Raw genomic sequence first — 22021 nt, 5'->3', positions numbered from 1 at the left:
AACATTTTTGGATTGAATCGAAAGTAATTGAAGCTGTTTAAGTGAGGTATATATTGTTAGTATATAGTTATATTTTGTTAGGTTAGAAGGGATCAAGAGTAAACACCTGGCTGCCAATCTTTGAAAGAACTGGAATATACAGATCAAACTAGTGTGATTCATATCTAGTGACTTCATGGCCTGGCAAACATCACCTTCAATTACTGAGATTTTTATTTTGTTGATATCATATTTTGTTGGTATAATAATTTGTTAGTATAATAATTTGTTAGTATAATATTTTGTTAGTATAATAATTTGTTAGTATAATAATTTGTTAGTATAATATTTTGTTAGTATAATAATTTGTTAGTATAATATTTTGTTCGTATAGTATAATTTTTGTTAGAATATAATTGTAAAAGTTATGTTTTCTGAAATCTTTGTAGAAATTTTAATGGTGTTCTCCATGATAATTTCTCATTTTTATTGAATGGTACAGGCTTGTTAATATTGTCAGTTAAAGGGAGTAAGGGTTGACAATAGATAGAATACAGGAAAGAAAAGGCGTTTCTCATAACTTTTATTAATCAGGCTGGCAACTATATTTTAAATCGGTTGCATTGTTGTTAATATATTATATAATGGCATTATGTTATGTTTATTTCATTTTCTTTATGGATTTGTTTATTTTTTTGTACTCTATGTATTTCACAACTTTGGCAATAGAAATGCACAAATTTTCCGCGTAGCAGTCAAAATGTAGTACATGTATCCATATTTTTAGCTAGACAATAACAATTGTACTTATTATAGATGATAGTGTCAATGTGGTTGTACTTATCCTTTATTGAAGACCACTGTAAAATCTTAGAGCTAGGACAATATATCAATTTGAACATTAGATTTTCACAAATTTAAAAAAAATAGATATTGTGGGAAACAAGGGCCTGGTTTTTTCCCTGGTGTATAAATAATAGCCCTGGGGATATCAGAAAACTCTAGATAGGATAATTTAAATGAAAATTTATAACATTGATATCATACTTATAAAATTATATTTTGTTATTCAGTGGACTCTGCTGAAATTAAGTATTGTTTCAATTATATATTTATCAGGGATGAAATATAACAGGTTTATTTATAAGTTGCCTATTCATATTGACTACAACAGTCATGACAGATATGACGTATATTTTTGCTCATCCAGGAAGATTTTCAAATAGAAATTCATTACAAGCTAGATTATATGCCAAGTGAAACTATATTTTTTTTCACCTCATTCCCAGATTCCCATTGCCCTACTATAGTAATTATCTAGAAATAATCAACTATTACCAAGCTCAAAATATTTTTATATTTTTTTCTGTTTTCTCCATGTTGTATCATTTTTCTATGATTTTTATTAAATGTAGTATACATAATTAATGTTTTTTTTTTATTTGATCACTAGATCTCAGGGAGCAGTGTAATAATAAGCAAGATCATACAGTGTGCATCAATTTTGCCAAACATATCTAAATTTTCAATTGTTTGTATCACAAAGGTTTTCTGGTACATGCTTTTTCACTGACAGCTTTTCCGAACTGATTCACTGGCACAGTCACAGATTAAAACTTAAAGTAAATATCTGCATCATTGTCTCTTCAACAAGTCTGAAACTATTACATATTTTTACCTTGTTCACTGTAGTGATATACCACATATTCATGATTTCACTTCAAATCAACTTATCAGCAAGCTTATACCAATGATTTGTTTTGCATTTCTGAACACATACAAATAATATATGTGTATTGGCAAGCCCTTTAATGAAAAAAGTCATTTCAGTTGGTAAAAATTCATTTATTACAAGCTATTTGGCTAAAATAAACCATGGACCATAAACCATTATTACAAAGGGAGCTGGGTTTGAATGACAACGTATCTCCAGAATTGTAACAATCAAACCACAGACCACCAGGTGGTGTGTGACTGAAGATTTGAAGTTAAGAAAGAGTTTGACAGATGAACATTTTAATTTCATACTTCATTTTGGCTACACATTATTCTTGGTTAATATTAGGCACTATATATTTATTAATCATTCAAAATAAGGCGTCATCATTATTCATGGATTTCTTAATATTAAATATATATATCTGTTCTTTAACAATACAAATTGGGCTGCCATTTACAATCATTTTACATTTTGAATGATATGAAATCAAAGCTATTTATAACTCAAATCAAACAGCTTCCATCGCACAAAACTTAATATTTTGTTCTCACCTGAACAACAAACTATGACATAGACCTTATTCACGCTTTAACGGTCAACCAAATTGAATCCAGAACAAGGCTCATCAAACAAAAAAGATATCATGTTGTCACTGCAGTAAAATTTTAAGCCTGTTTTCTCGCTGTTGATTGAGTGTTAAGTGACGTCACATATGTTATTCATTCATATGACATCAACATCTTATCAATGGATGACGTAATTTGCATTATGAACCTCGCTTTCAGTGTCTCACAAACGAGGCATCTATTAACAAGGGACAATAACAAATAATAAACTGGAAATATTACAATTACAACCTTGTTAGTTCTGGAATGCAGTTTTTATACAAGTGCATCATTTTAACATAACGAATACAATTTGATTAAAATTAGCTGGTGTAAAAATAATTTGGTCGTAGTTGCAATTAAAAATATCAATGGGACTAGAAAACATCTTTACAATGGCTTCAGACCATAATTGTCAATTTCTTTTTATCTTTCTCAAAATCTGCTTGAATGGTCTCCAGTAATTTTGGCTGGAGATAAATATCTAGTGCTGTTAGAGCTAGAGATTTGCCTTGATTTAATGTGAATGGCTGAGCTTCTGGAGCACCTATAAAAAAAATGTCAAAGATTAGACCACGTGCAGCCTTTTTTATCAATTAAAGAAATGATCTACCGTACTTCACTCTTACATGCAAAATGAAGGAAGACTTTGTCAGTACAGCTGCATATCTTTTTTGGTTTCAAATTTTCAGGGATATTAAAATTGACAGGATTCTTACAGTACCAGCCAAGTGGAATAATTTTCAAACATTGTACTAGACATTATCACTGCACTTATCTAACGACCTATTACCATATTAGGGAGGCCTTAGGAATGATTGATATTAGGGAAGCCTAAGGAATGCATGTTACCATATAAGGCATATTACCTGCTGCAGTAGTAAAATCTCTAGTATGATTAGCAGCTAATGTTCCCATATGAAAACAAGGATGTATACTTGGTACTACAGTTGATACATTGCCCATATCACTAGACCCTAGAGCAATGGTTTTATCTTCTTCATCATTAGTAAACTCTACACCAACTGAGATAGCATTCTTCTCATAAAGTTTACATAATGTATCATTGTGTATCATGGCATTGTAGGTTTTATCTGCTGTGTGGTATTCAACCTGTAATATATATTTAACTAATACATGTAAAAGTCTGGTCATATCCAGGCCCATATAGACAGATATATTACTTACCCCCGAATAATCAAATCTAGCGACAGGCCAGGTCATATCACCCATTTTAACATTAAAAACTTCACAGAATTAGAAAATCAGAGACCAATCTTTTAATTTACAGTGAATGTTCTCCTGAACATAACAGCACAGTTATGAGGGTACTCTACATCTTGGTTGACTGAAAACTGACCATAAAATATCAACTTCTATTGAAAGACTGATAAGCGATGTAGAAGTGAAAGGTGCACAACTCTGCTATAAACTTCATTTACATGTATTTTTAGAAAAATTAGTAAATAAGTTGTTATTTTTTCGAAATTCTAAGCAATTTTTCATAAAAAATAATCTGCTATGCAATCAAAAATTTACTTTGAATTGCAAAAATAGACTTACAGAACATCCAGTTGCTGTAGCAGCACTTTCTATACACGAGATTATTTTAGTCTCTAATATTTTACGTTCTGGATCAGTCGGAGCTCTAATAGAATATTCTAATTCTGTTATATCAGGTATTATATTAGGTTTGACTCCACCATTAATTATTACACCTGCAAAAATCATTATGAAAAATTTGCTTATTCTATCAAATTATTAATTTTCTTTCATTAATGTATTCTCTTGGAAAATTTGTTGCCATGTCACCTTAGTTTGTTTTCTGAAAAGACCACGAGTCTTACTGTTAAGTTTGTACTGTTATATGTATATGACGAATTACAAAAAGAAACCTACCATGAACCCTCCAAGTTGGTTTAAACTGTTGACGTAAACAAGATATATTTTGATAACATAACACTGCAGCATCAAGAGCATTGACACCCTCCCAGGGAAATCCTGCAGCATGGGATGCTTTACCTTTATATTTTATATATAATCTGAAATATCAGTATAATATTACATTTCAAGAGTCACTCAGTGCTAGCTTTCAAATTGCACAAAACTATTCTAGGTCCTGCAGTGACAAATTCTTGCTCTACTATATAAACATTTACTATATAATTTACAGCTTCAACTCATACTAAACAAGATGAGTGGGGGCCAGTGGACAACATCGAGTTAACTCGGAGACAATAACAAGTGGGTTTGGGCCCCTATTCTGGGGAACTTTTTTTTAACATGCTCTCTTGCATTCCAAGACCTCTCTGTAAGTCAATTCAATATTAATGGAATATCTAAATATTTTCAGTCTAGTTAATGTAATTTCACTCATTAATATATTGCTTAGTTTGATTATAATAGTATACTTTGGTACATTTGTTTTTATTTTTGTATTTCTTTCTAAGGGGTGGGGCCCGTGGACTCAGTTCAACCAATCACTATGGTAGTTGATCCACTGATTATGTATACAGTGATAGTGAAATTATACAATCTAAAAGATGACCAACTTGCTTCTAGCTAGTAGAGGTTTCTTGTGGTATGTAGCTGGAGTAGGATGTGCCATCATAGCAACATCAACATCATCAAATACACCTTGATCTATTAGTTCTATTTTACCACCACCACCTTCTTCAGCAGGTGTTCCTAATATGGTTAACTACAAAATATACAACTACAGAATATAAAACAAGTTCCTAATATAGTAAACTTCAAACTTTACAACAAATTCCTAATACATATATAGCAAACTACAAAATATACAACATGTTCCTAATATAGTCAACTACAAAATTTACAACAAATTCTTAATAGATATATAGCAAACTACAAAATATACAACATGTTCCTAATATAATCAACTACGAAATATACAACAAGTTCCTAATACAGTCAACTACAAAATATACAACATGTTCCTAATATAATCAACTACGAAATATACAACAAGTTCCTAATACAGTCAACTACAAAATATACATGTTCCTAATATAATCAACTACAAAATATACAACAAGTTCCTAATACATATATAGCAAACTACAAAATATACAACAAGTTCCTAATATAGTCAACTACAAAAAATACAACATAGTGATACAATTATCTAAATTTGGGTTCATCGTAGGAAGTTTATAGGATGGGACCCATAACCTAGAAAATCTTGGTTTTTTTTTCAAAATGAAGAAACTTGAAAATAGATAGAACAAATTTAAACTTACCTTTCCTAAATTTTCAGTAGACTTAGCAAGAGCATCTCGAATGCCTAGACCAGCAGCAATACCAACTTCAGCTATCAAATTATGACCACAAGCATGACCAATTGAAGGTAAAGCATCATATTCACAGATGACCACTATATGAGGTTTACGAGGCACTGTATCACATTCACCATATGTAGCTCTGAAAGCTGTTTTTAATTTGTATTGACTTTCTACAATGAATCCAGATTTCTCCAGAAAGTCAGTTAACACATTATGAGCTGAATGTTCTTCAAAAGCTAATTCAGGATTCTTCCATATTTCTTGACTGATTTCATTTAAAGCTTCTGTATGTTCATCTATACCATTTATTACAGCTTCACGTAGCTCTTCCATTTTGATTCAAATGATTTACGAGTTTCCTGCAAATAAAAGCACAAAAATAACGAGGAACAAAACAGAAGAAAACTCCCCTTGACTTAATGTAAATGTGATCATTTATTCAGACGGATAATTATGGATACACATGAGTAAGAAAGCTCAAATTTCGACAGTAAGTTGTGAACACTATTGCGGATAAGTTTAGCTAAACAATTCTCTGGTAGGCCTATTATTGAACCCTGACAATGGTGACCTGTAGTAACATACACTGTTATCATAACAGTAGGGAAAACTGACATATTACATTTATCTTAAGATGTAGATCAAATCAATAATAACATTCATTGTAAACATTTCTACTGTCTATCAGTGGAGTTTCTAGAAATCATTCAAGGGGCCCTGAATAGGGATCACAGAATTGTCAAAGGTACTCACAGGCAATTAAACTCTATGTTAAATGATAACAAATTTGAAAGTAGTAACAAAACTCACTGCTATTTATATAGGTACATGTAGACTATAGTATAATAGACAAGCCTGACCTTGGCTTGGTTTATTTAGTTGTATGTCCAGTTGTAACAGTAAAGACGAATAGGCCGTAGTCTCCCCTATGGTCCCTACCCCATGAAAAATTCACTTCATCTTCTAATCTTACCTCTTCAGTCCACAAAAACAATTCAGTCATTCAATACAGTCAGTATTTCTATTGATCTTTTTATAATAACATCACAGTCGAATGAACCAACTTAAACTAACCTACTTCATTCATTAAAAAATCTTTAAACCCAACGACAAGTTCAAGGTCATATCTTAATAGATACGGTAGTTTATTCTTTTCATCATTCTGAAATGAAATGAAATGAATGAATGGAGTTTTACGTCCTTTCACCATGATAAGTGTTTGTATATGCTTGGTAATTTAAATACTTTCAAGTTATAAAAGCTTAAAAACCATATTTATTGTCTTATTATGAAATGAAATGGAGATGAATGTCCTATGTTTTCTCCACCAAATTAAGCCTATAACTGATGTGATCATAGGACTATTTTTGCAAGTCACAATCTCTGTGGCAAAAGACAATTAATGATGGTGAATTGTCATTAATGGCTATTTTTCAGGAAGGGACAATATATATGATGTCCCCCCAGTCAGAAACTAGGGGATCGCCGCCCTTGGTTTCATGAAGAGGTATAAAACATTTAGCAAAAGTTATATATATATTTTTATTTAAAAAATAAAGATCATATCTATGTGTTCCAATGCACAAGAACATAGTGAGTAAAATACAATAAGACATGATTTCAATCAGCCTAGGCCGTCTTTTTATCCTGTGTTGAAGATTTTTCTGGTTTTAATCCATATTTTATTTTCTCATATTCTGTATCCTCTGGGTTAGCGTTTAAACTCAGATTAAAATAATCTAATAATGATATTGGTATATATGGTCTTATCACTGCCAGTATCTGAAATAAAAATATTTAAACTTCTTGCATCAATTTAAAGTTGTTTTGTCAAGGGCAACAACAAGGAAGGAACAAGCTTGAAGTGCTCTATTATGTGAATAGATGGACATAGTCTCAATTCACACAGAAGCTTTTGCCAAGTATTGATACTTTCATGTTTTTTTAAAAAAAAAAATTAATTGACTTGTGTGCATCTGTCTAATATCAATTGAAAATAAATCACCATCACTTACATTAGTTTTATCAAATAATTTAGAATTTACTAAATATCTACTGGTATGTCTCTGGCTCAATAAACCATCTAAAACTTTGTTAAATATAGGTGTTGGTGATAAATCTATTGGGGTCTTTGATTGAGATAAAATATTATTGATATAGTCTTCACCATAAGCTTCTATCAGCTCCTCATTGATAATAGGTTTAGTGGTTTTATCTACCTGTTTACTTCCCTAGAAGCAGATAAGCAAAATACAAAATCAATGATATCAAAGAATCAATGGTAATTTAAACAAGCCTTCTAAATATTCACATAAATAATAGGCGGATATAAGAACTCTTTGATCCTGCAATAATGAAATATAATATCAAAATACCTTGGTTTATGAAAGAATACGATTCACAAAATTGGCTACACCTTACATATTAATTATTGAAAATTTGAATAGCAGAGTCCCTTTGCCCAAAAAATTTTATGATAAAAATTTGTCTTATTTACATTGGGAAATATCATCTATAATATTTTTTATGAAACGGGACCAGATGAACAGATTTTTTAATAAGTTAAGTAATATTTACCGTTAAATTAAAATCTATACTACATTCAATTAGTGAGACCCGAACATCAAATCTACTCATTTCTAATCTTAAAGATTCTGTGAAACCCTCTATAGCATACTGTGTTATATTATAAGATGAGGACTGAGGTAAACCTAGTAATCCTGCTGTTGATGATACATTAACAATACATCCTGTAGATAAATGAACAATGGTCAATTTATGTCATATAGTAACATTTTTTAAGAAGGCTATGCATACCCTAGAACACTACAAAATGACTAGGTTTTTCAACTTTAAATATCCTGGGAGTCCACAAAGCTAATAAATAATTTTTTTTTTTAAGAGACAAATTGAAAACATTTATTTCTACTAGAGTTATAATTTATTAGCATATGACTTTGAATACTGAATTCTAATCTCAAGCAATCATAGCTCTATTATAGGAAATACAGCAAGCAGTATTCAGGTTATCTTGTAGATAGATGATGTCTCATTCTCACCCTGTAATTATTACACAATGGAGACCATACCTTTACATGCTCTAATGAGAGGAAGGAATGTTTTAGTAACTCTTATTGTTGATAATAAATTAGTATCTAGTAATTGTTGATATTTCTCCATTGTTGTTAACTCTATATCTCTCACTATCTTATTATTATAACAGTTAATTAATCCATATAATCCTTCTGAAATACATACATCAACAACTTAACTTAGGAGTTCAGTATGTACTGATTTGGTATATCTTGAAATATCTGTAAAAGTATATTGACTTACTTATTCACAAGATAATATTTCTGTGCTGTCTTCAATCAAAAATACAACTCTGTCTGTCACTACAGTAGCCTCATATTGCCTAATTAAAGTAAAAACTTTCATACGGTTCAATCTGTGATTTGTCGCAATAAAAAAAAAGTTTCACCTGTCTTCTCAACTGTTTCTTTCAATTGCTTGAAACACTGATGGCAGCTTTGATCAGATAATGGATCCATCTGCAGTATTTTCAGGTTATCATTGTACATCTTTAATTCTTTGACTGCAGGATCTTCCGTTGATTCTGATGTACCAAAAACTTGAAAACCATAATCAACTAGATGTTTTGATAGTTTATTACCAAATACTGGATCAAATAATATCAAATATATGTAAAGAAGTAAAAATAAACCTACTCTGGCAGACTCAAGTACCCCTGCTTTTTCAGAGAATTTTCGAAATATTATGATGTTTCTATTTTTTGCTTAAATGTATGTATCGGAATGCACCATGTCAATCTTTCTTGAGGTAGAAGTTTAGAACCCTATCTGACAATCTATGCACTACCATTTGTGCAATCTCTACCCTAGCAGATTTCCGTCCTCCAAGTCACTCTGCCCAAGTTTTCTTCCCTCAGTTTCAGGAGGATGGTGCCGCCACTGCAAATGTGACGATAAGAAGAGCACACCAGTTTTGGCATTGAAGAATGTCAGAAAAAGTACTGTTGTCATACCTGAATCAACACCAGCTATTAAAACTGTTTTATTTTGAGGAGAAGATCTGGAGTTATTGACCTTCCTCATGATAAATATTAAAACAGTTAATATTGTTATACTGATTAATATCATAGATATAGCCTGTTTAAATAACACCAATATAGCACCAGCTACTACCACCAAATAGAACACTTCTAATATATTTACATCCTCCATTTTATATAGAATACCTGTAATATACACAGCACAACTTGATAAAGAACATGGAAAATGACAACCCTTTATATTGAATTTATTAACAGAACACAATTTTATGGTATACTATTCCTAAAAGTCGCTTAAGGATTCTTTATAATGAATGAATGCATGTCTTTTTGTGAAAAATGTTTTTATGGTCATTGAAACAATATTTACACATCAATAAGCATAGGTCTATTAACTTTTACTCTTTTCAAGTATATTTGTTTATTTGTCAATAAGATCTGAACATATAACTTATTTTTCTTAGTTTTAAAAAAATTAGGTATTGTGCAAATTTTCAAAGCCACATTTTAAAAATCAAGAGGTAATCAATATTACATTAGAACTTTATAAAATCTTACAAACGAGACTACTTAGCTGTAAGATATTACTGAATGAAGATATTATTGCAGTAGCTACGGTAATAGTCAACCCTAAAAGTAACCTGTATCCGTGTATTGAATTAGGTCAGGTAATAAGATAAAGTTCATGAACGGTTGAAAGATAAGTGAACTATACTTTAAGCTCCTTCAAAATGGCAAGAGTTAATTAATTAAGATTACAATCAAGTTAGGACTAATTCTGAAATTCGTCCCAGTACACATTTACCTGTTCTATCTTCTAACTGATGAAAACGTACACAACTGTGTTTATTCAAGAGAAATACCCTGTACCGTATAGTTCATAATAATCCATAATTATATGTTTTCAGTAGTCACCAGAGCTGAACAAGAGGAAGAGCAAAATATTGAATGATGAAGTCAATCATGTGCATTCACAATAATTTCTTTAAAGTTTGTCTAAAGCTGTCATCTGACTTTTTTTTTATGCAAATTCAATCTTTGCACATTTTGTAAGGATTAACTTAACTTTTTCTGCTCTCTTTTGCCCTGAAGGAGCTGGAAAAGGCCAAAAGAGATATTCCAAACTTTGAGTTTTGGTGGACAATATCTTGAAGAACTATGTCCCAGATTGCTAGTATTTTTATGTAAGCATTTCAACATCGTAAAGTTCCAATTAGTCAAAAACACACTTTATTTTGATATCAGCTACCTTTGCTTGAAAAATTATTCCATGCAATTCAAAATTATTTCCAAATTAATGTATCTGATTACTTTGGCCATTGTTGCTAATGTAGGCTATATAGTGGGTTAATTGTGTCCAACCCACACCCCCATTTGTCATAAAAAGACAATGTCAAAAACAGAATCAGGATACAATGTTTATAGGCTTCAATAAGCAAGTATCTGGAAGTAATTTTCTGCAGGTGACTCAACTTGCCATTATGATCAGATGATATTGCTATGCATCTCCTTTTTCAGAGTCATTTAATAATCAAGTGCTCTGTTTATTAAAAGATTTCCTCCTGATATGTGAGAAATTATGGGATTTTCATCATCAAACATTGCCTTATATTTTCTGCCAACATTTAACAGTGTTTTAATTTGTAATATGATGCTATTGGGTCAAATTTCATAAGAACACGACTTAAAGAAGAATCTCTTGAGATCATAAATGGCATGTATCTCACAAACAGAAAAAAAAATTGCAATCTGTAAAGTTAACGTTGATTTTAAATTACAAATGGACTAAGTCAAACAGACCCAAACAGCATAGGATGGGGAGATCTATCTGGCAAACAAAATAATAAAAAACAATTTTATAATACTTCTTTATTAGGCGTTATATACAAAACATTTCAAATCAAAATTATGTACATATAGCATGATCAAACATAAAATAACAAATTATCTTTTAGGTATTTCTTTATACATGTAATTGTTCATATTGCACTGATTGGTGATCATAATCCTTAACATAGATGAAACCACCAATGTTTTTAAATGGAATAACTTTGGATTCATCTCCATATTTTGCAGTCTCAGGATTCACACAGAAAGATATTTTCTTCCAAACACTTGAACCTTCCTTTCAAAAGCTGTTGATTTAATAGGAGTATTGATTTCATAGAAAGGATTCATGGCATGTTTAACATAAGTGTCATAAACTTCAGTGAAAAAGTTCTTAATTCCTTCCTCATTTTTCACTTCATGCAACATCAATAACCTCATTTTACCAGCAGTAACAAATGCTGACACAAACCATTCATTGAATTTATCCACAACTTTTAAATACATATTGTTTGTCGACCACATCTGTTCATCAACAAGGTCCAAGGCAGCATGAGCTATGAATTGATTCAAATGACGAAAATCATCCTTTTTTGGATCATTTTGTTTACTGGGAGCTGTAAACTCCATCTCAAATATCGGATTATCATGGTGTCCAACGATTACAAAGTAATAACTGCCTGTCATATTGATGTCTATTAATCAAATTATCGAGCACAATAGTTGAATATGTAGTTAGCAATTAATGTTAATAAATAATTAACAAAACAATGTTTTATTTTGATAATTTGTCAGAATATGTCAACCATTTTATAAAGGGAGACAACTTTGTTAAGTGTCAGTTCGTTTTTTGTGAACAATAAGATTATGTCCAAACTGTTAAATCTGTTACGTTTATTGTAATCTGATTGAATCTAAGTCTTTTTAAGTAAGAATTATGGATAATTATGTTTGTGACAAACATAAATGTCAATAATATGATTACAGTGTGATCTACATAATGTATCGGATAGACCCAAATCATCAAACTAGCGAAGTCGAATGCGTACTTATATAAACAGGAAATGACATCACTTGGTTTCAGAAAAGCGTCAAAATGGCTGCCAAACCGAACACGATGAACGGGGGTTTTTGGAATTCACCACAGGCTCAATATAGCCCACAAACTCAGAAATTATTGAAAGGTAAAATATCTGACAATCATGAATAATTAGTCTATGTCAAAAAAATTTCAATTAAATTTCAGTTACACTCACTGACAGGTAATCTGAGAGTTAAATCCCCAAGCTACTATTCGATCAGCAGTCAATTGAGTAGGGTAGGGTCTAGTCCTAGAAACTCTGACTCTGATGATTCTGATGACTAGTCGCATGAGGGAGGGTAAGAGAAGATCAGATAGTGAAACTGCTCTTGCCCTTATTTTTTTTAAGCCTTCCCCCTTAAACCCCTAATGGCTAAAAATAAATTTTGAAATAGATCTAGCCTACTAGACCTTTGCCTAATGCAGACTTCTCTGTAGTTTGATCTTCTGTGTATAATTGCCTGACTAGGCTATATCAGTTATATCAAAACCAATAGACAGATTATAGCTATTATACACTAGTGGCATCAGTCGATATCTAATCCATCATTAACAATATTATTTCTTTATTATTGTTTTCTTGTAGAAATGATGAATGAATCAAAATTAACAAATTTTCAACAGAGACACCTTGAAAAATCTCTTAGAAGTAAGTGCAATTTACCATATAGGTTACAGCCATGCATGTTTTTATTTTGAACGAAATTATCTTGTTTTGTTTTTTAAGAACTCATTCATCTCATGATTCATGAGCTCATGATGTTTTATTTTAGCAAAATATTTTGGCTATAAAATGTTTCATAAATTCCAGGTGGGTCTAGTTTACCTTCTGAATGTAATCCTACATCAAGTGCACGACCAAGAGTGGTAAAACAAACCAAGAAACCAAGTAAAATTCTGAATCCAAAGTAAGTTTAGTTAGTCTTTCACGTAGATTGGTAATTTGTTATCAGTTTTAAGATATGTCTTCTTATTGAAATACAACAGTTTAAGTTTGGGCTTAAAGAAAAGCCTTGTTCAAGCATACAATAATGAATTTTCTTCTTGTCAATTATTTTAGAAATTATACTGGTGGTGTACGCTCTAAAGACACTATGGAAGCTCTAGGAGCTTTTGAAAAACCAGAATACAGTTTACCTAAAAATAGTAAGTAACAGTATAAGCTTATTTTGTACTATTCATTATCAGTTGACTGTATTTATTCAGGTACAAAGTATGAAATATGGATAAAGTAATGAAACAAATGAGTGAGAATATTCTAAGATGATAAAATTTCCTGAAATGAATCCTCCTTTTGTAATGTATAATAATATTATTGGAAAGAAACCAAGTTCTGTATCTAGCTAGTAAGCCTGAAATGTTTGGACATAAGTGAAGACCCATTACCTTCTAATCTTTTCCAGATGCTCGATCAGCTCGAGAGAAAGAAAGATTGGCCAATATGATGGCATTCGGTAAAGATGTTGACAATATACAGAAACAAAAGGTTCAGGTACCAGTTGAAATAGAAGAGCCAGTTGAAATAGATAGATTTGATGAATGTAGGTATCAATCATCTCACAAAGAAACAATATCTTCTGTAGTAGAGTTATTATAGAACTGGAGATAAATTGTGGACTATGCCTGGGCTTTGACATTTCTTGTGGAAACAACAGCAAATGTTTTGAAAAAACATTTGACAAGAGATAAACATGTCATATTTGTTCTTATCTGTTACAGTACAACTTGAAGTAGAAGAAAGGCAGAAATTTTTAGCTGATATGACTAAATTAGGGAAAGGAAGGGACTACAAACATATTGAAACTGAAATATCACAGGTAAATAATTTCCTTTTTCATATTTTATTCACACATTGACTGAATCTTAGCCAGGACCTTGTCGCTTTGTTGTAACAGACTCTAGTAGTATGTGTTGCTAGCTTCTGTGACTGAGCAACTTGACTTATATTTGAAATCCATTTCTGAACCTCATGATAAACTATAAATCTAACATCATTTAAAATTTTAAAATTTATAAATTGCTTAAGCAATATCTTAAAAATATGTGTAATCAATTTAAAATTACTTTTCAGCTGGTGAGAGAGATGGAGGTGATAGATAAAAAACGAACCAAACAATTAGACTCTTTACTTAAAACTTATGATGGTGAATCCTGAATCTAAAGTGACTTATGTAGGGACTAAATGCAATTATGAACATACTGATTAAGGTGCACAAATCAGATATAATTAGAAATATATCGTCCTGCACATAAATGTTTATATTGAGCAATTTTTTAAAATCCTGAAAATTTACATATATATCTCAAAAGATATTAAAAAATGGTAGCCAGAAATTTATAAATAATCTGATGGTATTTTACAGAGTGGATAAAATTGTGATATAGAACTTTTACGACATTTTATCATAAGATTACATTGTACATATAACTTATTTATTCATTTTAATAGAACATTTTTTAGGATTTTATTAAAACATTTTATTTATAAATAGATGTGTAATGTGTGTAGCATAGATTTGTGTAATTGTGTTACTATGCAGTGTGTTAAAAGGGACATCTTGCCAGCACAATGGTATTCACTCACTCACGTATTTATTTAGAGATATCTTGAGGTTCAGTGTCCAAGCAGTGGAGCAAACACTGTCTCAGACAAGATATATTTATCCATGTCAGCACAACCGATTAACATCACATAGAGAAATTTTGTGGAAAACAATCCAAAATACTGTTTCCACATATGAGGGAATATACTTGAAAATCCATTGAATAGTGACTTTTGGAACATATAAAGAAAACACATATATAGATAAATATAAGTTAATTTATTGGAATGATAATGGTATGTATAATAATCTGGATATTATGAACATGATTATCATTATGACAAAATAAAATATCAAGATGAAAACAGTTGGTCCCACAATAAATATTATCATATGTAACAAATAGACAAATCTTTTATTACAAATATAGACAGGAAGACATTGATGTAAATATATTCTGGCAGAGATATTTGTGAACATTAAGTACGATTCAAAACAAACTTAGCAGTCTGCTGAAGGTTAAAGTAGTTATGAACACAATACAGGTCTGAATTAAACAGTTGAAATATAATTTATTCTACCTGAATATAAAATAGACTGCTTGCTTGTGTTATGGATTTGTTTGGGAACCATATGTGTACAGATATCTTTGCTCGATTATAACAATCTGTATGTATAGAATTAGACATGAAATATGATGATTATTTTACTGGTGGGGCAAGATTGAAAATAGTTTACCAGTAAAACCTCAAATAATGTGGTCAATATGTATAGACAATTTCTTTATATTATTTAGGGTATCACAATATTTCCAGTCTAGCTAATAAGGCATAAGAGTATGATCAAATACAAAACTACTCAAGTCTTTTAGACAACAGACCCACAATTTTCTACACTGTTTCTACTCAGCTTAAGAAATAGACAAAAGTAATTCAATATAAAAATTTCCTTGAATTACTTCAATTTAATTATTGCACATTTTGTAAGCACTACACGATAATAAATAAATATGACTTGTAGAACAGGCTAGATAGATGACTGATAGATAGATTAACAGTCTAGTTAGATATATTTCTTATTTTTCTTCTTCTTTTTACCAGAAAGACTTTCTTCTTCAACTACTTTCTTAATCTGTTCTTCACCACTAATATCATATCCTGAAAATATACAAATTTAATTCTGTTAAAATCATATCACCTGGCATCAGAAACCTATTAATAATGGTCACAATATTTTCAATATTATAATCAGTATGACTGAATTACAGCCCTTGATTCAGTAGGTTACGTAACTCATACTAGATCCCCCCAAAATATTAATCTCAACAAAAACAACATGTCTTTCTTACACGATGTAAGGTTTATGTATTAATTTTGTAAATCACAAAAAATATGAAATGAAATATCTATAGATTAAATTATTTGTCTGCTTGATGTAAAAAAACTCAAAAAGAATTAAATAATGTCTAATTTCTAAATTTATTCAGACACATGGATTTGAAAGCCACAGTAGATGTGAATCCTGCTCATGGCCATCATGGCCTTGTATATAAAGTTGAGAGTAAAGATAAACAATCACTAAATTCAATATAAAAATCAAACATTTCCTCATGCACAATAATAAGAGCATTATTAAAAAATATACAGAAATACCAAACTAATCAAATGACAGAGAAGTTATTAGAATTTACAGTGAAGACAATAGATGACCACACTCCCAGCTCTAGAAAATCTACCTCTAGTTCATCATACTATAGCTGGACAGAATATAACACGAATACATTTAAAACATCCAAATCCTTGATAAGTGTTGTTTTGTCTGACTTTTCTTAGTTTCCTTACTGTAAAATTTTAATATGAAGTTCAGGACAAAATGAATGTATAACCAATGTTACCATAAAATATGGATGAATGCAATTTCATTGAAATTTGATTAAAAACCAGATGCACATTCTCATGGTTGATTTTTATCTCAAATATAATTGTGTTTCTTTGTGTAAATTTCTCTGTGTAAAAGTAAATTTTTTTTTCATAACTGAAGGTCAGGTTTTTCTGCTTGTCAAAAATGAAAACTGTCAAATTGGGCTGGCCGATTCATTAAAAAAACAGTCTAAATTTACCTTTTGAATACAAAACTTTGGCTATATCTCGATCTTCTTCCTCATACCTATAACAAAATAAAATTCCAATTTTTTCATAATAAGTTTTTAATTGTTTGAAATTACAATAGAACAGAATTAATCAATTAATTAATTAAATTGAGCTCAGATTTATGCAAAAGAAATTCGATAACTTCAAATACATCAATTAAAAGTGTTAAAAACTTAGCTTAGCTTTTAGATTTCTAGTTTAGTACCATTGCTTGGAGTGAAAAAGTCTCTTTGTTTGATTCCTACCTAATTCTGTCTTCATCTATACTATCTACAATACTACTTCTCTTGTTGATTACATCTAGTTTCTTATTGATCAGATCTTCTTCTTCTTCACGTTCATCTACTGTCTTATCTTCATCTTTAAATAAACATAATATTATATAATAAACATCTAGAGTCTACTGTCTAATTCAGAGTTCCAAACAAATGCCAGAAGAAAAAAACAAATATTAGTTCAAAACTCAAGAGGTTTAGCAAACTTATTTGGGATTTTTTTTAAGTCTTGGTGATGCTATGTTTTTTAATATGCATATCATATGCCATACTTCACGATTACACTCTAAGAATTATGACAAATGTTTGACAGAACAATGCCAAATTTCATTTGCATTGAGTGAAAATTTTCTTGTATTTTTATCTTTGTATTTTCATCCTATCATTATCAGTTTTTAAACTGTGTGAGATATTATATATGATGACAGTATATACCCTTACTGATTATATTCCATGATTGAATTGTTAACCAGTTATCAACAGAAGAAATACTAACCTAATATGGACATTAAATAACGTAGTCGACTGTCAATACTATCTTGTTCATCTTCTAGTTCCTGTTCACGATTTCTACAATAACAAACAAACAAATAAATAATCATACAACTATCTCTAAAATCTTTCAGGCTTGATGGATGTGAACTAAAACTAGTCTGTCACTTACAAATCTTTATTCATACCTGACCAATTTTGTAAATACTTACATATAAATCAAGTCAGCTTCTTGTCTAACCAGTTCATTCTTTTCATTAATTAATTTAAACCATTCAGTCATTAATTCATCTTCCACCTCGGAAGTAGTGGCTGTAACAATAAAAACATTTTACCTTATTTTGAGAAGAATCATATGACGTCACTTTGAGAAGAGAGTTCATATTCAACACAAAACATTAATGATAAAACACGAAATTATTAATATATCCCTATATAAATAAAACATGTATCAGTAAATTTATAATTTTGTGAATTTCATACTCAAAACAAAATAAAGATAAGTCAATTATGTATAATTCTTGTAAATTTCAATATAAAACTTAAGAGAACAGTTTGGGCAATTTTTTCACTTTCTTGAAATATGCTGCAAGCTTTAAGGAATGTTTGAAGGGGTAAAATAAGTCAATAAAACATATTTTGTTGTTAAAAAAATGCCATATTCTGTTACTGGTCCTATAGTGAAAATATAATATATCCCTAATCCATCAAAATAACAAACATATATACAAGATGCTAGTAAACACTTCACTCTATAGTCTATTTCAATATTATCTCATGCATCTAGTTATCAATTCATGTACCACATTCCGCCCAACCCCCTCAATACACATGACCACACTTTTATCCTTATTCTTAAATTAAGATGAAATAAAGACTTTTTAATTACTTTGTGATTTAAAAAATAAAAAAATAAATAAACAAGAAAATAAATGGGTAAAATGGAAGATTATGAAAAAGTCAAAAAGGGATGTCAAAATAGGGAAAAAATAAAAGGGATTAAAACACACACAAAAAATTCCCATTATGGACATATTTTGGCGAATTTTACTGAGGAATTTAGATTAATTTTGACCGTCAAAAATGACTTAATTAATTAGATACACAACATGCAAACATTAAAAAATCTGTTGTTATCAAATATATATACCTAAACAACCAATAAATAAATTAACATAAATAATAATTGTAATATTATAATAATAGGTACCGATACTGAACATCAATACACACCGCACAGACAATAATACATATTATATTATTGTTCACTCAATTCTACAATTAAAACATATAACATATAAACTATAACATCTACACATAGACATCACTACAATAGGACTACAGGGTGTTCAGAGAAAGACCTTGTATTTGCTTTGTCTAATATGAACATTATATATCATACATGCTCCATTGTTGTATTCTTTTTATAAGCAAAACCAAGTCTAGTCATTCAATATTTAAATGTAAATTCTGAGATGTTTCAGTATAGACATGTAAGGTATTTCTCTGAACACACAAGATGTGCAACAGGGTCTCTATCTATAATCAGTGAAAACAAAGAAAAAAGAAAAAAAGTTGTCTGGTAACAGTGATAGAAAGAAATTGACATTTTTCACTGAACAAAATGATAAATGGATTTCTAAAAGTCAAAATGAAAGGTGAAAAAGATAGAAGATATTAACAGTCTAAATCCTAATCTGAAAATATTTCTGAATAAATTTAATTTCATCAATCTTGTGTCTATTTGCAGGAATTTTACTTCCTTTTAGGAATAGATCTATTCTCCCCTTGTGTTCAGAACGACATCATCTTCAAACAGGATATATATTTCAAATTAAAGCTCCAAAATATCTGATTTCAATTATAAGTTATTAACTAAGTATTTTTTTTAATACAATGAGCCAATTTTTGACAGATGCTCACACAAAAACATCACAAATTGGGAACAAATTTAAAGATAGACTGAAAATTGTACAGCACCAAGCATCACATTATGATACTTAGAAACAACAAAATACACTAGATATACAACACAACACATTACAATATACAACACAACACTTTACAATATACAACACAACACCAACATGCAGTATGATATGAATAAATGAATGAATAAAGAGAGAGAGAAAAGATGAAAGAAAGAATGATTACCCAAGATAAATAAAATTTTGAGCTCTGCGTCTGTCGTCTGAAAGGTTAGATATTAAATAAAGCATTTGGTTATATATGATGACATGGTAGGGGGTGAATCAAGCTTTGTAAGGATAATTTCAAGAAGCAATTATTCTTAGGAAATTTTAATATTAACTTCATTTAGCAGTTTTAGGAGTTTATTTTAAGAAAAACACTAATTTTGTACACTCTGCAAAATCACAATTTTTTACCCATCTATCAAAAGTTTCTTCTGGATGGAGTGTAAAATAATTTTTGAAGAATGTTGCACTTCATCATAGAGTTGATTGATGACCTATTTTAAAAGTATATTAATACTTTATCAAATAAGAAGCATAATAATTCTTAAGTGATTATCGCTCCAATGGAAATTTTTCAGCTTGATTCATTAGTTAATAGAAGGTTGATGAACATCAAACAACATTTTATACATGTTAAAACAAGTCAAAACTAGTATAGGAATAGACATTGTTATAGAAGATGTCAATTGTGAACTGAATGTTTCTGGTCTTTTTCTTTTTCTGCTCAACAATTTGCCAATCAATTGGTCAGAGTTCAATGTTTAGAACAAAAGAGTAACCATGGAGGTTATCAATAAGAAATATGGGGCAAAGTCATGTTTTAATGTAATAATTTCTTTAATATGCTGTTGTCTAGAGCTAGGTATCCTTACTCTGCCAGAACACATGGTGCCACTAAATGATTGAAATTTTCAACGAGTTTCCTTTTAAGATAAAGTGTCATTTGACATTTCTATTCTATAACAGTTTTGACTTGTTTTAATATAAATAATAAATCTACTCTAATATAATCTATGTATAACATTAATAATTCATTGTTATTAACACCATATTGGGTATTTAACTAATTAATTAGGGTTTGTAATATTCACAAGGGGCACCTGCTCAATTAATATCATCTCATAACAGGTCATTATTTAATAAAGCTCTGCTCTACTTTATCATTATTTTATTTATGTCAGTTAATATTCTAATAAGCAATAAAAGCCTTCCAAAGCAAGTCATATTTTTGAATTAGATATTATCTTAAACTACCAACTATCCAAAACAGAATTTTTCTAATGTCCTGATGGGGATTTGATTCTCAAAACATGTGTCAATGAACTATGATCTTAATTGATCATAGTTTTTGAAGAATTTAAGACCCACTCCGTTTAAGCATGGTGACAAGCACATGCATAATAAACTGAAAATTGTGAGAAATTGAGAATATATTTAAATAGAACAGCTTAAAATGTGCTTCACCTTATCAAAGTGATATAGTCATCTAATTATTTGCTGTACCAGCATTTCCTGCTCCACCAAGCTATCTGTACCACTTTTCAAATCTTAATTTTCCCAAAAAAATAATTTTCAAATAATTTTTATCAGATGAAGCCAAACTGCCATTTCAAAAGTGATACAGATAACTAAAATTGAGCCATATGAACTGACATTTCTGAAGAATTAGATGCCAATATCCCTTTAACATCAGGCGAATATATACAAGGGAGTTAACCCTATATAAAACATACCATTTCTTATAGTATCTTCCAAATTTCTACCTCTCAGTTCTAACTCAGTTAACTTCTTATCAATATCTATCAAATCATTTCGGATTTCAAATGGACTATATCTCTTTGGTGATATCTACAATAAAAAAAAATATTAATTCAAAGTATATGACCTTTAGTGTATTCATGAAATTAATCATTTTGATGCTTTGTGGGTATACAAGTCATGTCAATATAAATTAAATTTTGAACTTTTTCAGTAATTGGGTTGCTTACAGATTGAC

The 22021-nt window shown here is 30.1% G+C and overlaps 5 protein-coding genes across 5 annotated transcripts; 1 reads left to right on the top strand and 4 right to left on the bottom strand.

Annotated features, from left to right (window-relative positions):
• Positions 1–1806: 1806 nt before the first annotated feature.
• Positions 1807–6683, bottom strand: LOTGIDRAFT_203426 (hypothetical protein). The gene is made up of 7 exons (XM_009047305.1): positions 6583–6683; positions 5568–5968; positions 4857–5005; positions 4204–4346; positions 3868–4022; positions 3174–3417; positions 1807–2851 (listed from the first exon to the last, which is right to left on the bottom strand). Exons 2-7 carry the CDS (start codon positions 5940–5942, stop codon positions 2706–2708), a joined length of 1212 nt encoding a protein of 403 aa, XP_009045553.1. The 5' UTR covers positions 5943–5968; positions 6583–6683; the 3' UTR covers positions 1807–2705.
• Positions 6684–7133: 450 nt separating this feature from the next.
• LOTGIDRAFT_230316 (hypothetical protein) lies at positions 7134–10527 on the bottom strand. Its single transcript, XM_009047304.1, has 7 exons — positions 10487–10527; positions 9655–9867; positions 9091–9288; positions 8699–8854; positions 8187–8359; positions 7625–7840; positions 7134–7391 (listed from the first exon to the last, which is right to left on the bottom strand). The coding sequence occupies exons 2-7, from the start codon at positions 9851–9853 to the stop codon at positions 7239–7241; spliced, it is 1095 nt and encodes a 364-aa protein (XP_009045552.1). The 5' UTR covers positions 9854–9867; positions 10487–10527; the 3' UTR covers positions 7134–7238.
• Positions 10528–11539: 1012 nt separating this feature from the next.
• LOTGIDRAFT_185481 (hypothetical protein) lies at positions 11540–12320 on the bottom strand. The gene has a single exon (XM_009047303.1). The coding sequence runs from the start codon at positions 12193–12195 to the stop codon at positions 11767–11769; it is 429 nt and encodes a 142-aa protein (XP_009045551.1). The 5' UTR covers positions 12196–12320; the 3' UTR covers positions 11540–11766.
• A 260-nt stretch (positions 12321–12580) lies between these two features.
• On the top strand, positions 12581–14744 carry LOTGIDRAFT_230313 (hypothetical protein; the record flags this gene model as incomplete). The annotated part of the gene is made up of 7 exons (XM_009047302.1): positions 12581–12692; positions 13176–13238; positions 13401–13497; positions 13650–13735; positions 13993–14130; positions 14309–14406; positions 14661–14744. Exons 1-7 carry the CDS (start codon positions 12605–12607, stop codon positions 14742–14744), a joined length of 654 nt encoding a protein of 217 aa, XP_009045550.1. The 5' UTR covers positions 12581–12604.
• A 1450-nt stretch (positions 14745–16194) lies between these two features.
• Positions 16195–21937, bottom strand: LOTGIDRAFT_156677 (hypothetical protein; the record flags this gene model as incomplete). Its single annotated transcript, XM_009047301.1, has 7 exons — positions 16195–16289; positions 17252–17298; positions 17528–17642; positions 18054–18127; positions 18262–18361; positions 21759–21873; positions 21911–21937. The coding sequence occupies 7 exons, from the start codon at positions 21935–21937 to the stop codon at positions 16195–16197; spliced, it is 573 nt and encodes a 190-aa protein (XP_009045549.1).
• Between the last annotated feature and the right edge of the window lie 84 nt (positions 21938–22021).

This window comes from Lottia gigantea (genome assembly GCF_000327385.1).
Source record: "Lottia gigantea unplaced genomic scaffold LOTGIsca_11, whole genome shotgun sequence".
NCBI lineage: Eukaryota > Metazoa > Mollusca > Gastropoda > Lottiidae > Lottia > Lottia gigantea.
Note: the sequence above shows the minus strand (reverse complement) of the source record. Positions and strands in the feature narration are given on the sequence as shown.

Bases quoted from the DNA above. Each gene is read 5' to 3' on its own strand.
- LOTGIDRAFT_203426 (XM_009047305.1), bottom strand. From the start codon at position 5,942: ATGGAAGAGCTACGTGAAGCTGTAATAAATGGTATAGATGAACATACA. The intron at 4,347-4,856 runs GTTGGTCATCTT...CTGATATTTCAG, and splicing joins CCTCTACTAGCTAGAAGCAA to ATTATATATAAAATATAAAG. The intron at 4,023-4,203 runs GTAGGTTTCTTT...TGATTTTTGCAG, and splicing joins ACCAACTTGGAGGGTTCATG to GTGTAATAATTAATGGTGGA.
- LOTGIDRAFT_230316 (XM_009047304.1), bottom strand. From the start codon at position 9,853: ATGGAGGATGTAAATATATTAGAAGTGTTCTATTTGGTGGTAGTAGCT. The intron at 9,289-9,654 runs GTATGACAACAG...TATTTGATCCAG, and splicing joins AATAGCTGGTGTTGATTCAG to TATTTGGTAATAAACTATCA. The intron at 8,855-9,090 runs GTGAAACTTTTT...TATGTATTTCAG, and splicing joins AGAAACAGTTGAGAAGACAG to AAGGATTATATGGATTAATT.
- LOTGIDRAFT_185481 (XM_009047303.1), bottom strand. From the start codon at position 12,195: ATGACAGGCAGTTATTACTTTGTAATCGTTGGACACCATGATAATCCG.